Source organism: Lithobates pipiens, unplaced genomic scaffold (assembly GCF_037356315.1).
Source record: "Lithobates pipiens isolate NorthernLeopardFrog02 unplaced genomic scaffold, aLitPip1_a1.2 Scaffold_10, whole genome shotgun sequence".
Lineage (NCBI taxonomy): Eukaryota > Metazoa > Chordata > Amphibia > Anura > Ranidae > Lithobates > Lithobates pipiens.
The window spans coordinates 168,528,720-168,547,531 of NW_027507686.1; the positions used below are offsets into that span (position 1 = coordinate 168,528,720).

The 18,812-nt window shown below is 41.5% G+C and overlaps 2 protein-coding genes across 3 annotated transcripts in view; one reads left to right on the forward strand and one right to left on the reverse strand.

Annotated features, from left to right (window-relative positions):
* Positions 1–2,750, forward strand: part of ATG2A (autophagy related 2A) — a 209,251-nt gene extending 206,501 nt beyond the window's left edge. Inside the window, exons 40-42 of the mRNA XM_077459540.1 lie at positions 1,133–1,287; positions 1,374–1,526; positions 1,686–2,750. Of these exons, the coding sequence (XP_077315666.1) occupies positions 1,133–1,287; positions 1,374–1,526; positions 1,686–1,922 (545 nt within the window). The 3' untranslated portion in view covers positions 1,923–2,750. The remainder of the gene's footprint in view (positions 1–1,132; positions 1,288–1,373; positions 1,527–1,685) is intronic.
* LOC143935576 (inositol-trisphosphate 3-kinase B-like) overlaps positions 930–18,812 on the reverse strand; it is a 153,926-nt gene continuing 136,043 nt past the window's right edge. For both annotated transcript variants that reach the window (XM_077459553.1, XM_077459561.1), the window contains 4 exons: positions 13,114–13,318; positions 11,714–11,815; positions 10,690–10,761; positions 930–3,553 (listed from right to left, as the gene is read on the reverse strand). In XM_077459553.1, coding sequence (XP_077315679.1) covers positions 3,185–3,553; positions 10,690–10,761; positions 11,714–11,815; positions 13,114–13,318 — 748 coding nt within the window. In that variant the 3' untranslated portion in view covers positions 930–3,184. The remainder of the gene's footprint in view (positions 3,554–10,689; positions 10,762–11,713; positions 11,816–13,113; positions 13,319–18,812) is intronic.

Consider the following 18,812-nt stretch of genomic DNA (forward strand, 5'->3'; position numbering starts at 1 on the left):
ATAAATAAATAAAAAATGGCCCTTTAAGAGCTATGGGCGGAAGGGACGTTTTGACGTCGCTTCTGCCCTGCAGTGTCATGGAAACGGGTGGGGGCCACCTTCCCCTCACTCGTTTCCATGCACAGCCACTGAGAGGACCGGATTGCCTCCACTCACTCCCGCCGCCAATAAGTGATCCCGTGGCGAAACCGCTACAGAGACCACTTTTATCTTGTAGCCGGCCGTACACTGGGATACCGGGGTTATGGCAGCTAGCTGCTGCCATAACAACAATATCCGTCTTCAAAGCGAGGACGTATATCGGTGGTTGGCAAGTGGTTAAGGACATTGTTTAAAAAGTTTTAAGTTAAAGGAATGGGGTCACACATCCCCTAGAGAATATTTGGGACCCTACAGGTCTGGCTGACGGTTACTCTCTTTGTGTTAATAGGAGGTTATCTTTTGTAATTAGTTTATCCTATTGTTGTTGATTATTTTGTCACGTCTATCATCTTCATTTGTAGGGTGTTTGTTGCATGGGTGTAAAGGTATTAGTGTCCTGTACCACCATCCACCGTGGCTGATGGCTTGTAGTTCTCAATGAACTACACTGGCAATAGTAAGTGCTCTCGTAGTCCATTGATCTTCCTGCTCTCAGGTAACTGGCTGTATGGGGTATAGGCAGAAAGCTATCCTGAGAGTATGCAGGAGCCTTAAATTGCACCCGCGATCTGCTGATTGTGGTTGCAATGCTCAGCAGGCTCCTTAGAAAAAAAAAATTGTAAATGCACATTTTTATTTTATTTTTATTTAGTTTTACCTGCAAAAAAAATAGCATTTATTATATATAATTTTTTTTTTTTTTTTTTCAAAAGGTGAACTTATGTTTTGATGGTAATGACAACATTCATTAATATGCTGTTTGTGTGTCAAGAGTTTCAGTAACTAAATAAGTTTATAGATTTTATTCTGTATTACTGATACAGTTACAATGATTCCATAATGTGTATTACTTGTCAGATATACAAGTATAACAGTGATTGTCCATGCTGGTAATAATTTTTCAATGTACAATGTGTCATGCTGACAGTAAAGTGGGTGTCATAATATGACATGTAATAATAGATCTGGCATTGCTTGCTCTTTGTTTCAGTCCATGGGGTACGTGATCTTTTCTGGTTACCTATTGAACAGTACAGGAAGGATGGACGCATTATCCGTGGCTTACAGAGGGGGGCAGCATCTTTTGGTACCTCTACTGCTTCGGCAGCACTAGAGCTCAGCAACCGGCTAGTGCAAGCTATTCAGGTAGTGTGAAAAGAACCAAGGTAATAAATCCCAATTTTGAACCATGTTGGCATTTCCTTAATTGTATATACTGTTTGTAATTTCAGGCTACAGCAGAGACAGTTTACGATATTTTGTCTCCGACTCCCCCCATATCACGCTGCTACCTTGATTCTAGGCAGTCTCGCAGACTGAGAAGAGGGCAGCAGCCGGCAGATCTCAGGGAAGGTGTAGCAAAGGCCTATGATACTGTACGGGAGGTGAGTTCTAAACACAAAGGGTATACAGGTGATTTAGAAATTTACAGGGCCAGTGATTTTTGTTCTTTACTAGAAGATCATATTTGTTGTATGTTTTGGATTTGGCTTGAGCTAAATTTCCCTTTCCGATTATTATTTTTTCTTTCTCTTTCATCTTAGGGTGTCATTGACACAGCACAGACTATACGTGAGGTAGCATCTCGTGGCCATGAACAAAAGGGTCTGACCGGTGCTGTAGGCGGTGTCCTTCGACAGATCCCACCCACTGTGGTGAAACCATTTATAGTGGCCACTGAAGCTACATCAAATCTCCTAGGGGGCATGCGAAACCAGATTCGGCCTGATGCTCACAAAGAGGATTCTTTCAAGTGGAGAGCAGATGAAGGGCAGGATTGAAGACTTAAAAAAAAATCTTGCCTCTCCACGCCTTCCGCTCTTACCCTATAAAGTGCCAAAGGAAAGCTGCAATATGTGACATTGCCTGGAATATGCTGGGTCTGTGAATCAAACTGTATGCCACTGCATGAACATACAGTATAACAGCTTGGACAGTTAAAGTCCCTACCTAAATACTTGATTCTAAACCATATGCCTTTTTGTGTTAGTTTTTTTTTTTTTTAACTTGTTCACCCGTTGTAATCTTCCTAACATTTTAAGATAAGCTCAGCTTTTCTGTTGATCTTCTAATCATGCAGTGACTGCAGTAGATAATGAGCACTTTCCGTTCGCAGTTGTGGCCTTGATGCGCTGACCCCTGATCTTACAAGAGAATTCAATTTTATCCTTTTTAATATTGAAGAAACAGCACAACATGGGACTGTTTGCCCCAAGGAAGGACTCTGAGCACACGTCTTATAGGCCTTGATCCATCACAGAATGTGGCTTTTATAATCCTATCTCTTCCCTTTAATGCTTTCTTCTGATTGAGGCCATATAAGTATAAATAATATATATATATATATATATATATGTATAAATAAACAATGTAAAGAATTCCCAGTGACATGCAAAGAAGGCTGCTGAAACGTCTGCCTAGGTGTGTATTTGTATGAAGACATGGGTCATCGGATACAGTTTCATGTTACAGAGAGTGAAATGTTCAAACTGTGTGAAAGAAAAGCTGCTATTCTCACATTGTGTTCATGATACATCATTGTTCATATATATATATAACAGTCCTTTCATGTGCACAGTGATATTTAAAGTCTTTACAAGTTTTCATAGGATTGCATAAGAGTGTTGTCTTGCTTTATGATGGGATGAAAGTGAACGCTATAGTAGAATCTGTCTGCCCCCCACACTGCTTGATGTGGGTCTCTATGTCAGCATAATGCATCTGTCATCAGAGGAGATACAGGTGCTCATCCCACTACAACAGACGGCTGGAGACCCTGGCAGTCCTTTCCTGTTGTGAAATAACATGAAGAGCAGCAGCTCGGTGGTTGTTGTGCTTTATTTTCCAGTAGTTATTCATAGAAGATCAACTCATTTTTCCTGTTTATCACTGTGAGTTGTTCACCTGCTCATGTTTTGCCTCCGGTGGGAATGTAGCATTTAGAGAAAGATGTGTCCTACACATGAACCAAGTCCTTTCATCGGTGAGCAGTGATGGTGTCCCCCATTTTTCTTTAGTATTATGGCACTTGTCCCCTGATAAATCATAGGGTTCTGTTTCCAGGCTGTATGGGTGTCATGAGTGCATTATTTTCCCCATTTGTAGTTTTCACCTCTACCTCTCCTTTCAGCAGCATCTTTTCATTCTCTCCTATGGTCTGTTCTCCCTCCTGTGCAGAGCCATCAACAGCCTCTTCCCTGTTCTCTTTAACCATTTGTATGGTGTCTTGAAGAGTGTCAATGAGGTTCTGCAGCCCCAGTAGGTAGCCATCTTCATGAGTGCCAGGCTCCCATGCCACATCATGGCGCAGGCTAATATGTGCTGGAGTAAGAGTTGTTTTGCCAAAATCAATCATCCAAACGTTGGAGGTGCCACGACGGTCATGAACAAAAAGAAGGGAGCTGCCTATCACCTGAAACAATAAAGGGCAGTCATAAAAGTGAAAAACAGAGGTTTGAATCTGGAATTCAAGCAAATAAAAACACAGCACTATAGCACTGTTACCGTACCTCAAAAGTTCTGCTTAGGTGTCAGCCCACAGTGAAGTGGTAAATATAATTAACATAGGGAACTAATAACATGGCAATCAAATACTTGCATTTTATTATGTTTTAAGAGAGCATTTGCATCTGAATTTAATAAAGTGCATATAATAACAAGATGCAACAGTCATCAAAAACTACACCCGCAAAAAAGCGACAGCTAGGAGTTCAAATGTCCCATACTATTATCCATTGTATTTGGATCAGTATCACATGTTACAGAGGGCACAATTGTTAGGGCCCTCCTGAAAAAAGGATCAAGACCTAAGTGGTTGGTGAGCTCCTCTACATTTGTGCAGCATATTGTATGTTAAAGTGGCTCTAAAGGCTCAAGGTTTTTTTTTAGAATGCAACCCCCCCCCCCCAATACTCACCTGTTCCCCATCACGATCCAGCGATGTGCACAAGAGCCTTGGCTCTCTGGGCACTCTCTCCACATTGGCTGGGACAGCATTGTCTCACACTGCTGTTAATTGCAGCCAGGGAGCCAATGAAGAGTGGGGGGTGGGGGGGGGGGGGTGTCAAGCTGTGGCTCTGTGTGCCAATAGAAACTGAGCAGCAGCTCGGGGGCGAACCTATTTGGGTGCCCAGAGCAAGTTGCTTGCTCTGGGGGCAGGAAGGAGTGGCCAAGAGCGCCGGCAGATCAGGCCTGCACTGTGTAAAACTAATGCACAGAGCAGGTAAGTATGACATGTTTGTTTTTTTGCCTTAAATATTACTTTACCCGCAGATGGCGTTTACATTTTGTGATTCACCTGTTCCAAACAAACCAGTGACCAGCTTGTACAGTTCAATCTGAACATATGATTGAAAATGCATCCAGGGGATGCTTCCTTTAGTGAAAACTGCATGTAAGAACACATTCTAGATCCTGGACAATCTACAATTGAAATATTATGCAGAACTCAAGATTTACTACACCTACAAGCTTGCCTATTGTTACTTTATTGTGGCTGTCTAAATGACTAGCAGAAAGGTATTGCAGGCAGGGGACTGAGCCAAGCTAACCTCTATCAGAACAAGTGAGATTTGCATAGAACAACTACCAATGGTTCTGGATAGATAACCTCTGCATATGCATTGCTTATTGAACACCACTTATAAAAAAAAAGTTGGGACGCTGTGTAAAATCTACATAAACGCAGAATGCAATGATATGGAAGTCTCATACACCCATATTTTATTCACAATACAAAGTGTATGAAATGTTTTAAATGTACCACTTTAAGAAAAAGAAAATAAGGTGATTTTGAAATTGATAACAGCAACACGTCTCAAGAGCTGAGACAGGGCAACAAAAAGCTGGCAAGGTACAATCCCAAAAATGTTGGGACAGGGCCATGTTTACCACAGTCTAGCATCCCCTTTTCGTTTAACAACACTGCAAATATCTGAGAACTGAGGAGACCAGTTTCTGGAGCTTTGGGAGAAGATTGTTGCACCATTCTTGCCTGAGCATACATTAGGGAAAGTTATTTGATCCCCTGCAGATTTTGTAAGTTTGCCCTCTTACAAACAAATAAAGGGTCTATAATTTTTTACCATAGTTGTATTTAACAGGGTAGGGACAGAATATCAACCAAAAATCCAGAAAAAAAAAAACATGATATAAATGTTAAAAAATGAGTTGCAGTTCAGTGAGTAAAATCAGTATTTGATCTCCTACCAACCAACAATAATTCTGGCCCCCACAGACTGGCTACAGTATGTGCTCGTGTGGTACACATATTAGTCCTGTCAATTTAAGAAGGTACTCTTAACGATAACTCTTTATTTGTATAAAAGACACCTAGCCACAGAATCTTTCTTCCATTTAAACCTCACCATCATGGGCAAAACAAAAGAGCTGTCAAAGGACATCTGGGGCAAGATTGTAGACCTGCACAAGGCTGGAATGGCTACATGACCATCAGCAATAAGCTTGGTGAGAAGGAGACAACTGTTGGGATAATTATTCGCAAATGGAAGAAATACAAAATAACCATCAATTTCCCTTGGTCTGGAGCTCAATGCCAGATTTCGCCTCATGGGATAAGAATGAACTTGAGAAAAGTGAGGGAACAGCCCAGAACTACATGTGAGGGAGCTTGTGAATAATTTCAAGGTAGTTGGGACCACAGTGCCCAAAAAAATCATTGGTAACACAATACGCAGCCACAGATTGAAATCCTGCAGCACCCACAAGGTCCCCCTCCTCAAGAAGACACATCTATAGGTCCGTCTGAAGTTTGCCAATGAACATATAAATAATTCAGAGAAAGTGCTGTGATCAGACGAGACTAAAATTGAGCTGTTTGGCGGTCACTCAACTTGCTGTGTTTGGAGGAAGAAAAATGCTGACTATGACCCCATGAACTCCATCCCTACAGTCAAGCACAAAGGTGGAAACATTCTGCTTTGGGGCTGTTTCTCTGCTAAAGGTACAGGCCAACTTTTCTGCATCGAGGGCCATGTATTGTAATATCTTGGATGAGAAGCCTTTTCCCTCAGCCAGAACACTGAAGATGGGTCGTAGATTGGATCTTCCAGTATGACAATGGCCCAAAACATACTGCCAAGGCTCAAGAAGAAGCACATTACGGTCATGAAGTGGCCTAGCCAGTCTTGAGACCTTAATCCTATAGAAAATCTATGGAGGAAGCTGAAACTTCAAGTTGCCAAACGACAGCGACGAAACCTTAAGTTAAAACTAAAGGCAGCATGCTTATTTTAATAAACCCTTAAACCTCAAGTTGCACATGGTAATATAATGAATGAGATCATGATTTTCCTACTATTTAGATGAAATTGTGGTCTCTAATCCCCCCCAACCATTGATAATGTTAGTGATTTTGGGAGGAGTGCAGTAGAGCTAGCATGTAATTTCCTTTCACTGTGCTAGCTTTTGCTTCCCCCACAGGGAACTACAGATCCCACAACTCCTTATGCCATGTATCATGCCCAGTCTATTTTAAGGATGCCCATCTTTCAATCAAAAGCTGGAGTGTGTTACGTAAAACCAAGTTAACATGATCTGAGGTATGTGTCGGAGGCCAAGCAGATGGGAACAGGCTCTATAAAGATAGGTGAGAGTGGGCGGAGCTTAGGCAGTACTAGGCAAAGAATGGGTGGGGCATTATGGGCAAATTGTGCATGGGGAGTGGGCAGAGCCTTGACGAGCCTCTGAAAATTGAGGTTCTGGGATGAAAGAGCAACTCCCCCAATGATGTTATGGCACGTTGTAGACTATACAGAGCAGCATAACGCAAAAAGGTACAACCGAGGCATTTAGAGAAAGAGGAAGCAGCGTTGTCTCCTGATTACAGGAAATGAATATAAGAGCTTTCAGCTGCAGAGGGAAAAGTTAACTGTGAATATCCTTACTTATTTGAAAAACAACCAGTGAGATAGTTAACAGCTTACAATTTTACATATTAATTTTGTTATTTTGACCATAATTCTTTAACCACTTATAGCGACCTATAGCGAAATGGTGGCCGGGAAATGGTTCAGTTATCCTGACTGAGCTTCATATCAAGTCCAACAGGATAACAAGCCAACGAGGGGGCGCGGCGATTGGTGGTGTGGTGTGTCAGTCTTACACGCTGCATCTCTGATCTAGGCAAAGAGCCTCTGGTGTAGGCTCTTTACCACGTCATCAGCTGTGTCCAATCACAGCTGATCACATTCTAAATAGGAAGAGCTGTTTATCGGCTTTTCCTCCACTCGGACTGACAGATACGAGTAGAGGAGAGCTGATAGGCTACTCTTCCGACGGGGGGGGGGGGGTGATTATCAGTGCAGCCCACCCAGGACCACCAGGGCTGACAATCAATTCCCAATAGGGATGGCGCTCAGTGCCCATCAGTGATGCCTGCCAGCGCTTCCTGATCAGTGCTGCCTAACAGTGCCACCTTTCAGTGCCCAGTGATGCCTATGAGTGCCCATCAGTTCTGCATATAAGTGCCTCATCAGTGCCAGTCAGTGCAGACTCATCCGTGAAGGAGAAAAACTAGATATGCATATTTGCAAGGTTTTGTAACCGAAACAAAGAAATACTTACTTTTTTCAAAATTTTCAGTCTTTTTTATTTGTAGTGCAAAAGATAAAAACCCCAGTGGTGATCAAATACCACCAAAAGAAAGCTCTATTGGTGGGGGCAAAAATTATAAAAATTTTGTTTGGGTACAGTGTTGTATGACTGCCTTAATGTTGCATTCAAGATGCAACAGCGCTGAAAGCTGAAAAATTGGTCTGGGAAGGAAGGGGGGAAAGTGCCCAGTATTGAAGTGGTTAAGGATTAAGAGAAGACCTGTAAAGAAGAGCTGACCAAAATCTATCCTGTGATGTGTTCAAACCTGGTAACCAACTGCAAGAAATCTCTTACCTCTGTGCTTGCCAACAAGGGTTTCCACTCCAAGTACTAAGTCTAGTTTTGCTTGGGCATCAAATACTTATTTTACACACTGAACTGCAACTCAATTTATAACAGTGTATCGTGTTTTGTTTTCTGGGATTTCGGTTGATATTCTTTCTCTCTCATTTAACCTACACCTATGATAAAAATTCTAGACCCTTCATTTCTTTGTAAGGGGACACACTTACAAAATCTGCAGGGGATCAAATAATAATTGTCCCCCATGTATGCTGCTCTAAAACCTGAATATAGCTTTCAGCATTGATGGTGCCTTTCCAGATGTACAAGCTGCCCATTCCATACACTCTAACGCACCCCTCTGCCATCAGAGATGCAGGCTTTTGAATTGAGCATTCATAACAAGCTGGAAGATCCCTCTCCTCTTTAGTCTGGAGGATGCGGCACCCATGGTTCATAAAAAGAATGTCAAATTTCAAATAGCCTTCCCACAGAACAATTTTCCACTGTTTGCAGCAGAGCACTTTAAATGAGCTTTTTCCAAAAGAACGCGGCAGATAGATCTTTAATATGCCTTTGTGGATGTGTTCAGACAGTGATTTTTGAAAGTATTCCTGAGCCCGTGCAGTGTTGTCCATCCCAGAATCGTGCCTTTTTTTAATGCAGTATGGTCTGAGAGGCGGAAGACCATGGGCATCCAGTATTGCGGTACGGCCTTGTCCCTTCCGCACAGCTTCTCAGAATCTTTTCTGATTATGTACTGTAGAGGATGAGCCATTTAAAGTGTTAGCAATTTTATGTTAAAAAATTTTCTGAAATGGACAATTTTTTAGACACCACTTTTCACAGACTAGTGAACCTCTGACTCCCTAAGATGCTCTTTTTATACCCAATCATGTCACAGACCTTTTGCCAATTAACTTAATTAGTTGCAGAATGTTCTTCCAACTCTTCCTTATTGGTACCGCTTACTATGCCAGCTTTTTGCTGACCTGTCCCAACTTTTTTGAGATGATCAATTTTTTATGATTACCTTTTTTTTTTTTTTCTTAAAATGGTAAATTTTTTAAACACTAAAATTGGTTTTGTATTTTTTATTGTGAATAAAATCTGAGTTTATGAGATTTGCAAATCCTTGCATTCTGTTTTTATGTAGACTGTACACAGTATCCCAACTTTTTTGGCATTTCAGACATTTGATTAGTTTATATGGTCTAGGACTGGGTCAGGTATGAGGTGCAAACAAACAATTCTAATCCAGGGATTATTTCTTCTGTACTTTTTATAGATCGGTGTGCAGGTTTACATCCTATTTATGCTCAGACCATTTTCCTATCGAAAGCTCAAACCAGGTCTATGGGCCATTAGTGTTGGGGACAAGGACAGAACTTATGGAATTCATATAACGACTGAAATTGAGAAGGGCATTACAGGTTTCAGAACTAGTCAGGATAGAATTTAGTACTAGAACAAGTCAACCTGAGCATTGAAGATGTGCAAAAACTTCTCAAACTTAAACATACATTTCTAAGCATATGCAACAACTAGAGTAGCACATATTGAAGCCACTGTAGACAGGTAAATATTATCAGCTAGTGGTAACCCACCTGTAGCAAGAAGATGATTACTAACAATGTCCCAGTATAACCTATCACATAGGGCTCTTTTTTATGCCATATAAGACCTCAGGCAGCAGTATGGTCTGCATGTCCACAAACGGGAATCTTCGGCTTGGACATGCTGATCGTGCTTGAGTCACTTGTCTTGGGAGAAACCATATTGATTGGGGCAAATTTTATAACCTACCCAACTAATATTTTTTTTTCCGCAGAAGCTGCACAGTGTTGTGGGAGTATCTATAAACGCAAGATTCGCACCCCCCCCCCCCCCCCCAAACCACCAGTGTAGCTTTCATAAATATGCACAAATTAAAGAGGCACTTTAGTCAGAAAATTAAGTCCTGCTAGATCACTTCAGGCTGGCCCCTTTTGCAGGTATAGCTATGTATAACATAAGAAAAGTGCCTATACTGTTTGCAATCCAGTAATACACCCTCTCGCTCTGCTCTGCACAGGCTCAGTTGCTCTGTGCCGAAAACTTAGAGGTCGATGTGTTGATCGCCTAAAGATTTACTGCTGCTCAGGGACTCTGGGCTTCAACAAAATGGCAGCCTCCAGCAAGAAGAAACAGAAACAATGCTGGAGGAAATTTACAGCACTTGCTCAAATTTGGTAGCGTCATTGTTAATGTGGAATGTATGTTCCTTGCTAAAGAACCATTATTTTTTACAAAGTTGGTATGGCCAAAGTTCAGCTGAACTGTATGGGTACAAACATTATTTAGGTTACTGCTTTTGCACAATTACCACTTCTAGATGTCCCTAGCAACCATTCAGTTAATTTTTCACAGATTTGGTTTCAGAAAATGGAACCTCGATTGGTTGCTATAGTTTACAGCACAACATTGTAGCTCCTTATACTGTATCGTTGAATTATTATACAGGATTTATATAGCGCCAATGGTTTGCGCAGCACTTTACAATATGAGAGAGACAATACACCAACAGTAACATTCAATACAAGCGGGTTAAACGGGCACTGCTCCTGCAAGCTTACAATCGAAGTTGAATAAACCCATGTGTGTCTTACTAACCTCATGAGTGCGAAAGAATTCAGATTCTTTAAGAGCAGCCTGCATGCTCTCTAGACGCTTCACATAGGCCTCCTGAAATAAAAAGTTCACACTTTACTTTTTCCAACACAAGATGGCACTGCTCTATGCAAGGAAATAGCGTGTCGTTCTCTCTGTAATGTGTTCTATGTTATTACACACATAAAAGTTAGGGCTACACAGGCAATTAAATCTCTGTGCAGTTGACAGATTAAACTAGTTTTTGAAAATCATAATATTGGCATCATATTGATGTTATGGAGCTGCCAACTGATCATTGCCAACAAATGGTTCTGTGTCTCAGTGGCAGAGATATTTGTTATTTTAAGGAGCAAAAAAATAGTCTTTTGCAAATGGCATTTATTCAGCAGATGCATACAAAAAGGTTAAATGGGACCTCAGTCTTCTAAGAAAATAAAAGGGGGGGGGGTCAGAGGGGTCAGAATATAGAATCCTAGTTTGAGAAACCAAGACTGTTGATTATTGGAAGCACATTACACAGTATGAGACTAATGTTTCATTTGACGTTTGTTGCTGCGTGTTTTAATCTGATTAATTCATGTGAAAAATTACAGACAGTTTTCATTAAATGACTTTGATAAACAACACCCAATGTGGATCTCTGTATGTCAGGTAAAAGAGATGCTTGCATTGTGCTGCTGACTTTTTTTCCCACTCTGTCACACCTCTTGGAGGACAAGACAAGTCTGGTTACATTCCCCAAGCTTGCAATACTGTAGAGCTAGCAGAGTTATGAAGTCTCTACAGGTCAAGCGCGAAGGGCATTTCTTTTCTTAAAGGTAACAGACCTTATGGCTGGCTAATTACAGGGACCGGACGTAGCCTTTGGAAAAGAGATGAAGTGATATGTCGAGATTCACATGCTGTAACCAGAATTCGATTTGCAGAGTAGGACAGGCATGCTGGGTGCAGTCCCTTGGGCCACCTCTATGTATAACTTAACATGGTACTAGAAGAGCAGGTGGTGGACATTGATGTCTCGTACCAGAATGTCCTGTCGGCTTTTTGTAAAAATGACAAATGTTTCCATGATTTGTTCTCGACTCTTCATCTTCTTGAAGTTTTTCTTGACGGAACCAGCTTCAATCTAAGAGACACAAGAATAAAAGTCAGCACTCCTCCGCTAGCCAATCCACTCTAATAACTAGGAGAAAACTAGATAATTGAACACAGCTCCAGGGCCTGGGGGTAGGTAGGTAGGTAGGTCGGGCACAGTTCTCATAAAAAGTTGGGTAAATGACATCTACACCTGGCAGGAGAGCTTTAACATTCTACACTTCTAATAGGTGTATAATTATTGTGTGGGGGCTATACTAATAACTAAAGAATGAGTGGATTGTTACTGGAGCTCTGGGTGTAAGATGTATGTACTACTCTTTAAGGCTATGTGTTTTTTGGTGCTTTTTGCAGCAAGGTACTATAGTTCCTTTAACATAGTTTTCAATGGGACACATTCACATCTATGCTTTTTTTTTCAGCCGCTGGGTTATTTGGAACGGGTCAGGGACTTTTTAAACACAAAATGGTGATTTTTTTAGTTCAATAGACTTCAATGGAGAAGCTGCAGAAAAGCATGTAGTGCGTTTTTGCAGCAATTTTTGTGTTTTTATCTGTCCAACAAATTGGCAAAAAAAAAAAAAGCATAAAAAATGCATAATGCATCAAAAGACGTGTGTGCAAAAATGCACAACAAAAAGCACTGCAGAAACAGATCAAAAGCAAACCGCATAATTGTGAACCTGTTTAGTTCACACACTGGCTGACAATGTCAGATAGGAGAAGTATGGTCAAAGTTCTTTTGACCATACTTCTGTGTCACAGGAATGCACTTCGTTTTCTCCACTCCTGTGACCCAGATTCAGCTGACGGCAAGCTTAAGCCCACTGACGTCACAGAGCTCTGCAGAGATCCTCAGAATAATGTTGGGATCTGCCCAGAAGCCTGACTAGCAGCTTGCTTAGCCTCACAGTACACTGCTGAAAGCCTGAGCCAGCTGCTCCCACCGACTCCACGCATCGCTCCCGGTGCTCCAGTAAGTGTTGGACAGTCACCGCTCTCTGTTCAGTGAAGACCGAGAACAGTGTTAGAGCCAGCAGGGGACAGCTGCAGCTCAAATACATACATGGGTGAGTGTGTGTGTGTATTTTTAAATCCCATACTTCTCTTTTAAGAATAACACACTGGGGAATTTAATGAATACTTTTTGAAAGTAATGTGAAAACCTGAAGTGTTGATTGAAACAGAAAGTAGTGTCATCGAAAGGGAAGCAAGTCCGCGTGACGGGTCATACCTACATGCTAGGTGCTCTGTGTAACTTGTGGTTTTTTATAAGCCTGACCAAAATGAGTCTTGCATGTTCTGAAAAATGATTGAGCAGTGACTCACTGTGACACCTTCGATACGGAATCCCAGCATTGCTGTAGAGCTGACACTCTCCCTCCACTGCATGTAACGAGGCTTAGTAACTGCTTTTTGCAGGTGTTCCTCTAGAGTAGGGGCCTGGGAGTCCAGGGCCACCATTTTGTTGTACAAGTCTTTGCGTGGTGTGGGCTTCAGTAGGGCTTTAGCGAGCTCATCCTCTAAGTATGTCCTATAGAAAAGACAATTTATATCAAATGTCATCTTAATCTAATTGAGTTAAAGGCATGCACACATTGCATCTGTCGTTGGTTACACAGTAATTATTTTGTGAAATACATTAGATTCACTGGGAATACCGCAAACTATACATTTTCATGCTTCCAAACACTGTCTGCACACAGGGCTCTCCATGCTCATGTTAGTACAATCAGCATTCAGAGTTGCATTGCTATGAATACATTATGTAATTGCCACTAACTCTTAAGAGGGCCATTTCACCAGATAGTCCCACCTTGTAGAAATCCCACAGGAAAAACTACTATGAGAGTCAACAATGGCAAACCCCCATATAAAATCTGAAATGCAAAGACAATCTAATTGCAATTTAAAAATTTCTGTGAGAATAGATACATAAAATATAAAAGTTAGAAGGGCATAAGATATAAGCATACCAGGAAATGTTATGTATGCCAGGTACAAAAAACCAACAATCTTTGCTAATTGTTATGGTAGCAAAAGTTGGGAAATGAGTTTTGCATGAAGAAATTGCTATTTGCTAAATGTCATCTAAAATCAACCAGTTGGTGCCAAAATAATACTAATCAGGCTGCAGCACAACAATATAGGAACCCAGCAATGTCTGCACATGGATTTTAGATTCCCTCAATCTTGGGTGCTCATATACAAATAATGACACTTACCAGCAGTAGTGGGAACTTACCTGCCCTAACTTGCTGCCTATAAATTGCTATGGGCCTGTCATGATGATGGGTAGCCCTACAGACAAAGCGGAAGATGTGGGAGGAGGAAAGCCATTTCTCTGAAAGTTTTAAATATACATATTCGAAGACCCATAGATTTACCTTATTTGGGCTCATCAAGAAGCCACCTTTAAAGGTACGGAGTTTGCCACTGCTGACATCCCATTCTGAAAATACTGAATCTATAGCTGTTACGCTTATCCATTTTCATACTTTCTAAGTCACCGACTCTGAACAAGTATACAGACCACTCTGAGTTTTCTGATCTGTATGCAAGTTCAGTGGTCGCCAAACTGCGGCCCTTTGCCTACCTTTATCTGGTCCATGGAGCACTATTCCTTCCACTGACACCAACAATGGGGCAAGAATTCCTGCAGGGACACCAACAGTAGAGCACAAATCTTTCCACTGATACCAATGATGGGGTACTATTTCTCCCACTGATACAAATGGGGCAATTTTCCTCCCACTCATGTAAACATTGGAGCACTAATATTTCTCCTATTACCAAAGATGGGACATTATTTACTCCCACTAACATCAGGACATTTTCTACTCCCACTGACCACAGTTTGCTCTCTCCCCTCCCCCCCCCCCCCCCCCTCCAAAGCACAGTAAACTGGTCCTTTGTTTGGAGACCCCTGGCTACTAAACCAGGGAGGGCCAGACACCTAGTATTTTAGAAGGAGCTCCATGCTAGCAGCCTCCATATTATTTTGACCTAGTTTTTTTTCTTTACATGCTCACAGATGTGCCCCTTAGAACAGATTGATCCCATCCCCACCTCCCCAAGCTTTCCTTTAAAATGCTCAAAGGTGGGGGGTGTCCACTGTAATTGGCTGTCACGTGATCGAGAGCCAGCCCCACTGACCACCAATCATTAACATGGACCAAACAACTCACTCCCTGTGCTGGGAGCGCGCTCTTGGCACAGAAACAGTGCCTGGCCAGCGACGCTTATGTAATGCATGCATCTGTTAGGGGTTAAACTACTTTCAACCAGCTTTTGACCACAAAGCAATTAAGCTGATGAAGGCGGCCAACAATTTATGTTTCATTGTTGGATGACTGGTTGCTTTGAACTGCTTGGTCATTTTTACAAGCAAAAGCTTGTTGAATTTCACACAAAAGATGCTTAGTGTAAGACCAAAACAATACTTGAAAAACCTGATATTGGGTATAATGCATGGAGATAGATGAGCCATTTTGATGCTGCTACTTATTTTATCTCATGATCATTTTCCCCAAAACTGTTCACCGCACAAAACGCTGCATTTTACCATATATAAAGTGTCTATTCTAGCTGTCAGTGCCATGCGCATTTTTTTTAAATTTTTTTTTTAATACACTTTTGAATTGTCACATCATCAATTCATTCATTTTTATGCATCTGTAGTTTAGCCATGGTGCTTAAAGTGGTTGTAAACCCTTACAACCAACTTTGACCTACAGGTAAGCCTAGATTAAGGCTTACCTGTAGGTCCAAGAAATATCTCCTAAACCGTGTAGGTTAAGGAGATATTTGCCGAAAGACAGGCACCGCTGTCTACGGCGATATGCCGCGAGCGGCGGCTCCTGCGCGCATGCGCGGGAGTGACGGCTTCGCCGAATGACAGCGGCGGAGCAGCGAGACCCCACCGAGAAGATGAATGCTCCGGACTACAGGGGACAGCGGTGACTTCGCTGGCTTCTGTGTCAGGTAAGTGACACACAATGGACTACTATGCGATGCATAGTAGTCCATTATGCTTTACCTTTGCAGGGAATCAAAGAGGAAGTAAACCCATCAGGGTTTACTTCCTCTTTAAAATCACAAAGAAATGGAGCTTCAGGTGTTCATTGAACGCAGACATGATTCCTGCAGACACAAAGAAAACATCAGTTTTCTGTGTGCCTTTGTGGAGACCTGGGCTTTGTAGTGCTGTAATCGGTAGCTCTCTGCACAAGTTGAGTACAAGCCCTATCATATGTATTCCCTTTTTTTTCTTACATAAAATGACAATTTAACTGTTGAAAAACCTGTTTGTTTAATGAAGACGTTTCTCTCACTAAAGGCTTAGTTCACAAAGATATAACACAAGGATAAAGATCTTTATTTGCAGACTCATAACTGTAATTGGAGTTTTGGTTGAAATTAACTGTCATGTTTTTGAAAATAAGAATCCTTAGCGTGGTGTGTTAGCTTTGTGAGCCTCGTGTTATTTTATCTCCTTCCCAATCCTGCTTTTCTCTTCTGACACAGAAAAATGACTTTGTGAATTGACCTTTACATTGATTTTATCATAAGGCCCAAGAAAATAATACTGACACTGTTATAACACTAGCAGTGATAAAATACCACACATAGCGCAAGCTAAATACATTGAACCCAATAAAGCATATTTGGTGCAAAGTGTAATGCCCTGTACACACAGTGGGACATTCTGACAACAAAATCCATCTGATTTTTTCAGACGGATTTTGTTCAAAACTGGTGTTGCATACACACAGTCAGACAAAGTTGTCAGAAAATCCAATCGTTGGGAAAGTGATGACGTTCGTTTGTTACGATGGGACTACGTTGAAGCTAGTAGCCAATAGCTTTGGTCTCGTAATTTGATCTGAGCATGCGTGGCACTCTGTCTGATCGGAATTCTCTACAAAACGATCGGAAAAAGTCTGATTGATTGATTTTTTTTGTCTGAAAATTTGAGATCCTGCTCTCAAATTTTTTGGTCCGATAGAGCCCACACACAATTGGATTTTCTGACAATATAATCCGATCTGACTTTTTCCGTCAGAATTTCCGACCGCGTGTACAAGGCATAAGACTTTTCTTTTCAAAATTAATTATTTGGTGCATTAAAAAAAAAATTTCCATTCAAACATTTGGTGCACTGACAGTGGTTTTCATAAATATTACATAAACATAAATAATATCGCCTAATGCCCAGGACGTGCAGTTCCAGGCACTGGGCAGGTGAGTTTTTTTTTTTTTTTTACATTAAGCCCTGCTGTGGGCAAGAAGCAAGGTTTACTTTTATTTTTTGCCCCTTAATAGAGCGGACAACGGAGCTTGAATCGGCTGCCCAGCATGTGCTTGTACTGAGCAATCAAGTGCTTCCGTGTGCGAGGGTAACCTGAAGGAATACATTTTTTTGTTTGGTTTTGTTTTTTTCCCTCATTGGGGCCAGCACCTCATTTACTTGCTCAGCAGATGTGCTTCTGCTGAGCGTTAAGAAAGGCCAAAACTCCACTTTCCTGCCAAAAACCCAACTCGGTGCTCATTACACTGCAAGATCTCTCCCCTCCCTGCTAATCCTCGGATGTGGTGCTTGAGACAGGCAGGGAGGTGAGTTGGAGGTAAGCAGCGCAATGTTAAAAACATTCAAAGTTGAAGGGCGCCATAAAGCCCCTTTCTTTTTTTAAAAGCCCCAGACATTCCTAAAAGCACCTCTGCCTAAAAAAAAAAAAAAAACACCAACCCTTCGCATTTTTAAATACGGTTTTGTTTAAGATCATTTTTTTTTGTCAGGACAAGTAGATTGGGACCCTTATTCAGACCCTTGGCCAATTCCTTTTTTATTTTTTTTATATTCACACCCCTGGTTTACCTGGCTTAGTATATAATGCACCTATGTGAATGGAGACCTGAGAGATATGTGCTAGATAAGATTTGGTACCAAAATAATGGACAAAGATGTATTTAGACTACATACCTCCAAGTCCAGGCTGTATTGCCTAACACTCTGCAGTGTAGTAGAGCGTCATGGGAAATGTAGTTCCAAAATATCTGGGGTGCCAAGTTTTGCCATCACTGATATAAGAGAATCAGAGCCCCCTTCCTCCTGCTAGTGATCCCTCTAGGGTTGCATTTTAGAATTCTATTCACTTTTCCTACTGCCTGGTCACACTGTTTGCTCATTTTGCAATAATCTGAAATAAGTACCCCAAAATTATTTTCTTCTGTAGTGCTGGCTAACACTTTACCCCCAATGTTGTACTCTCAGGGGATTCTTTTTCCCTAGGTGCGGTATTTTACATTTAGAAACATTGAACTGCAGTTTTCAATGCTTTGACCAAATCATGATATCAACCCTACACCTTTGTCCTTTATGTCATCAGCAAAAAGACATGCCTTACCCAACAAACCTTTACTTATATCACTTACATATAGATTAAATTGAACAGGACCCGGTACAGAGCCATGTGGTACACTACTAGTGACTGCTCTCTGTTCTGAGTAAACCCCATTTACAACCACATTCTGGTGTCTATCCTTTAGCCAACTGCATATACACTGAACCACTGTGATTAAAGTGATTGTAAAGGTAATATATAAAAAAAATAATAACAAACATGTCTATACTTACTTGCCCTGTTAGCAGCCGTGAACCTCCTCTTTTCGGTGCTCCTGGCCCCTCCTCTGTCCAGTGTCCCCATGGGAAGCTGCTTCCATTGCTGTACCCATTGACACTAGTTTTGATTAATAGCATTGGGAGCCAATGGCTCTCCATGCCCTAGCAAAGCCAGCGAGACCAAGAAGTGAGGGGAGAGAAGAGCTGCAGAAGTGCACAGTGCTGGATCGAATGAGAGCTTAGGTAAGTGTGTGTGTGTGGGGGGGGGGGGGGGTGTCAGATGCATACATGTACTCCTGGCACTCAGTAAAAATATAAATGGTGAAGATTAAGTTGCATTAACCTCATTGGACTTTAAACCAGCATATTTTAAAAGGGTTGTAATTCCTGCAGTTCCGCTTTAATA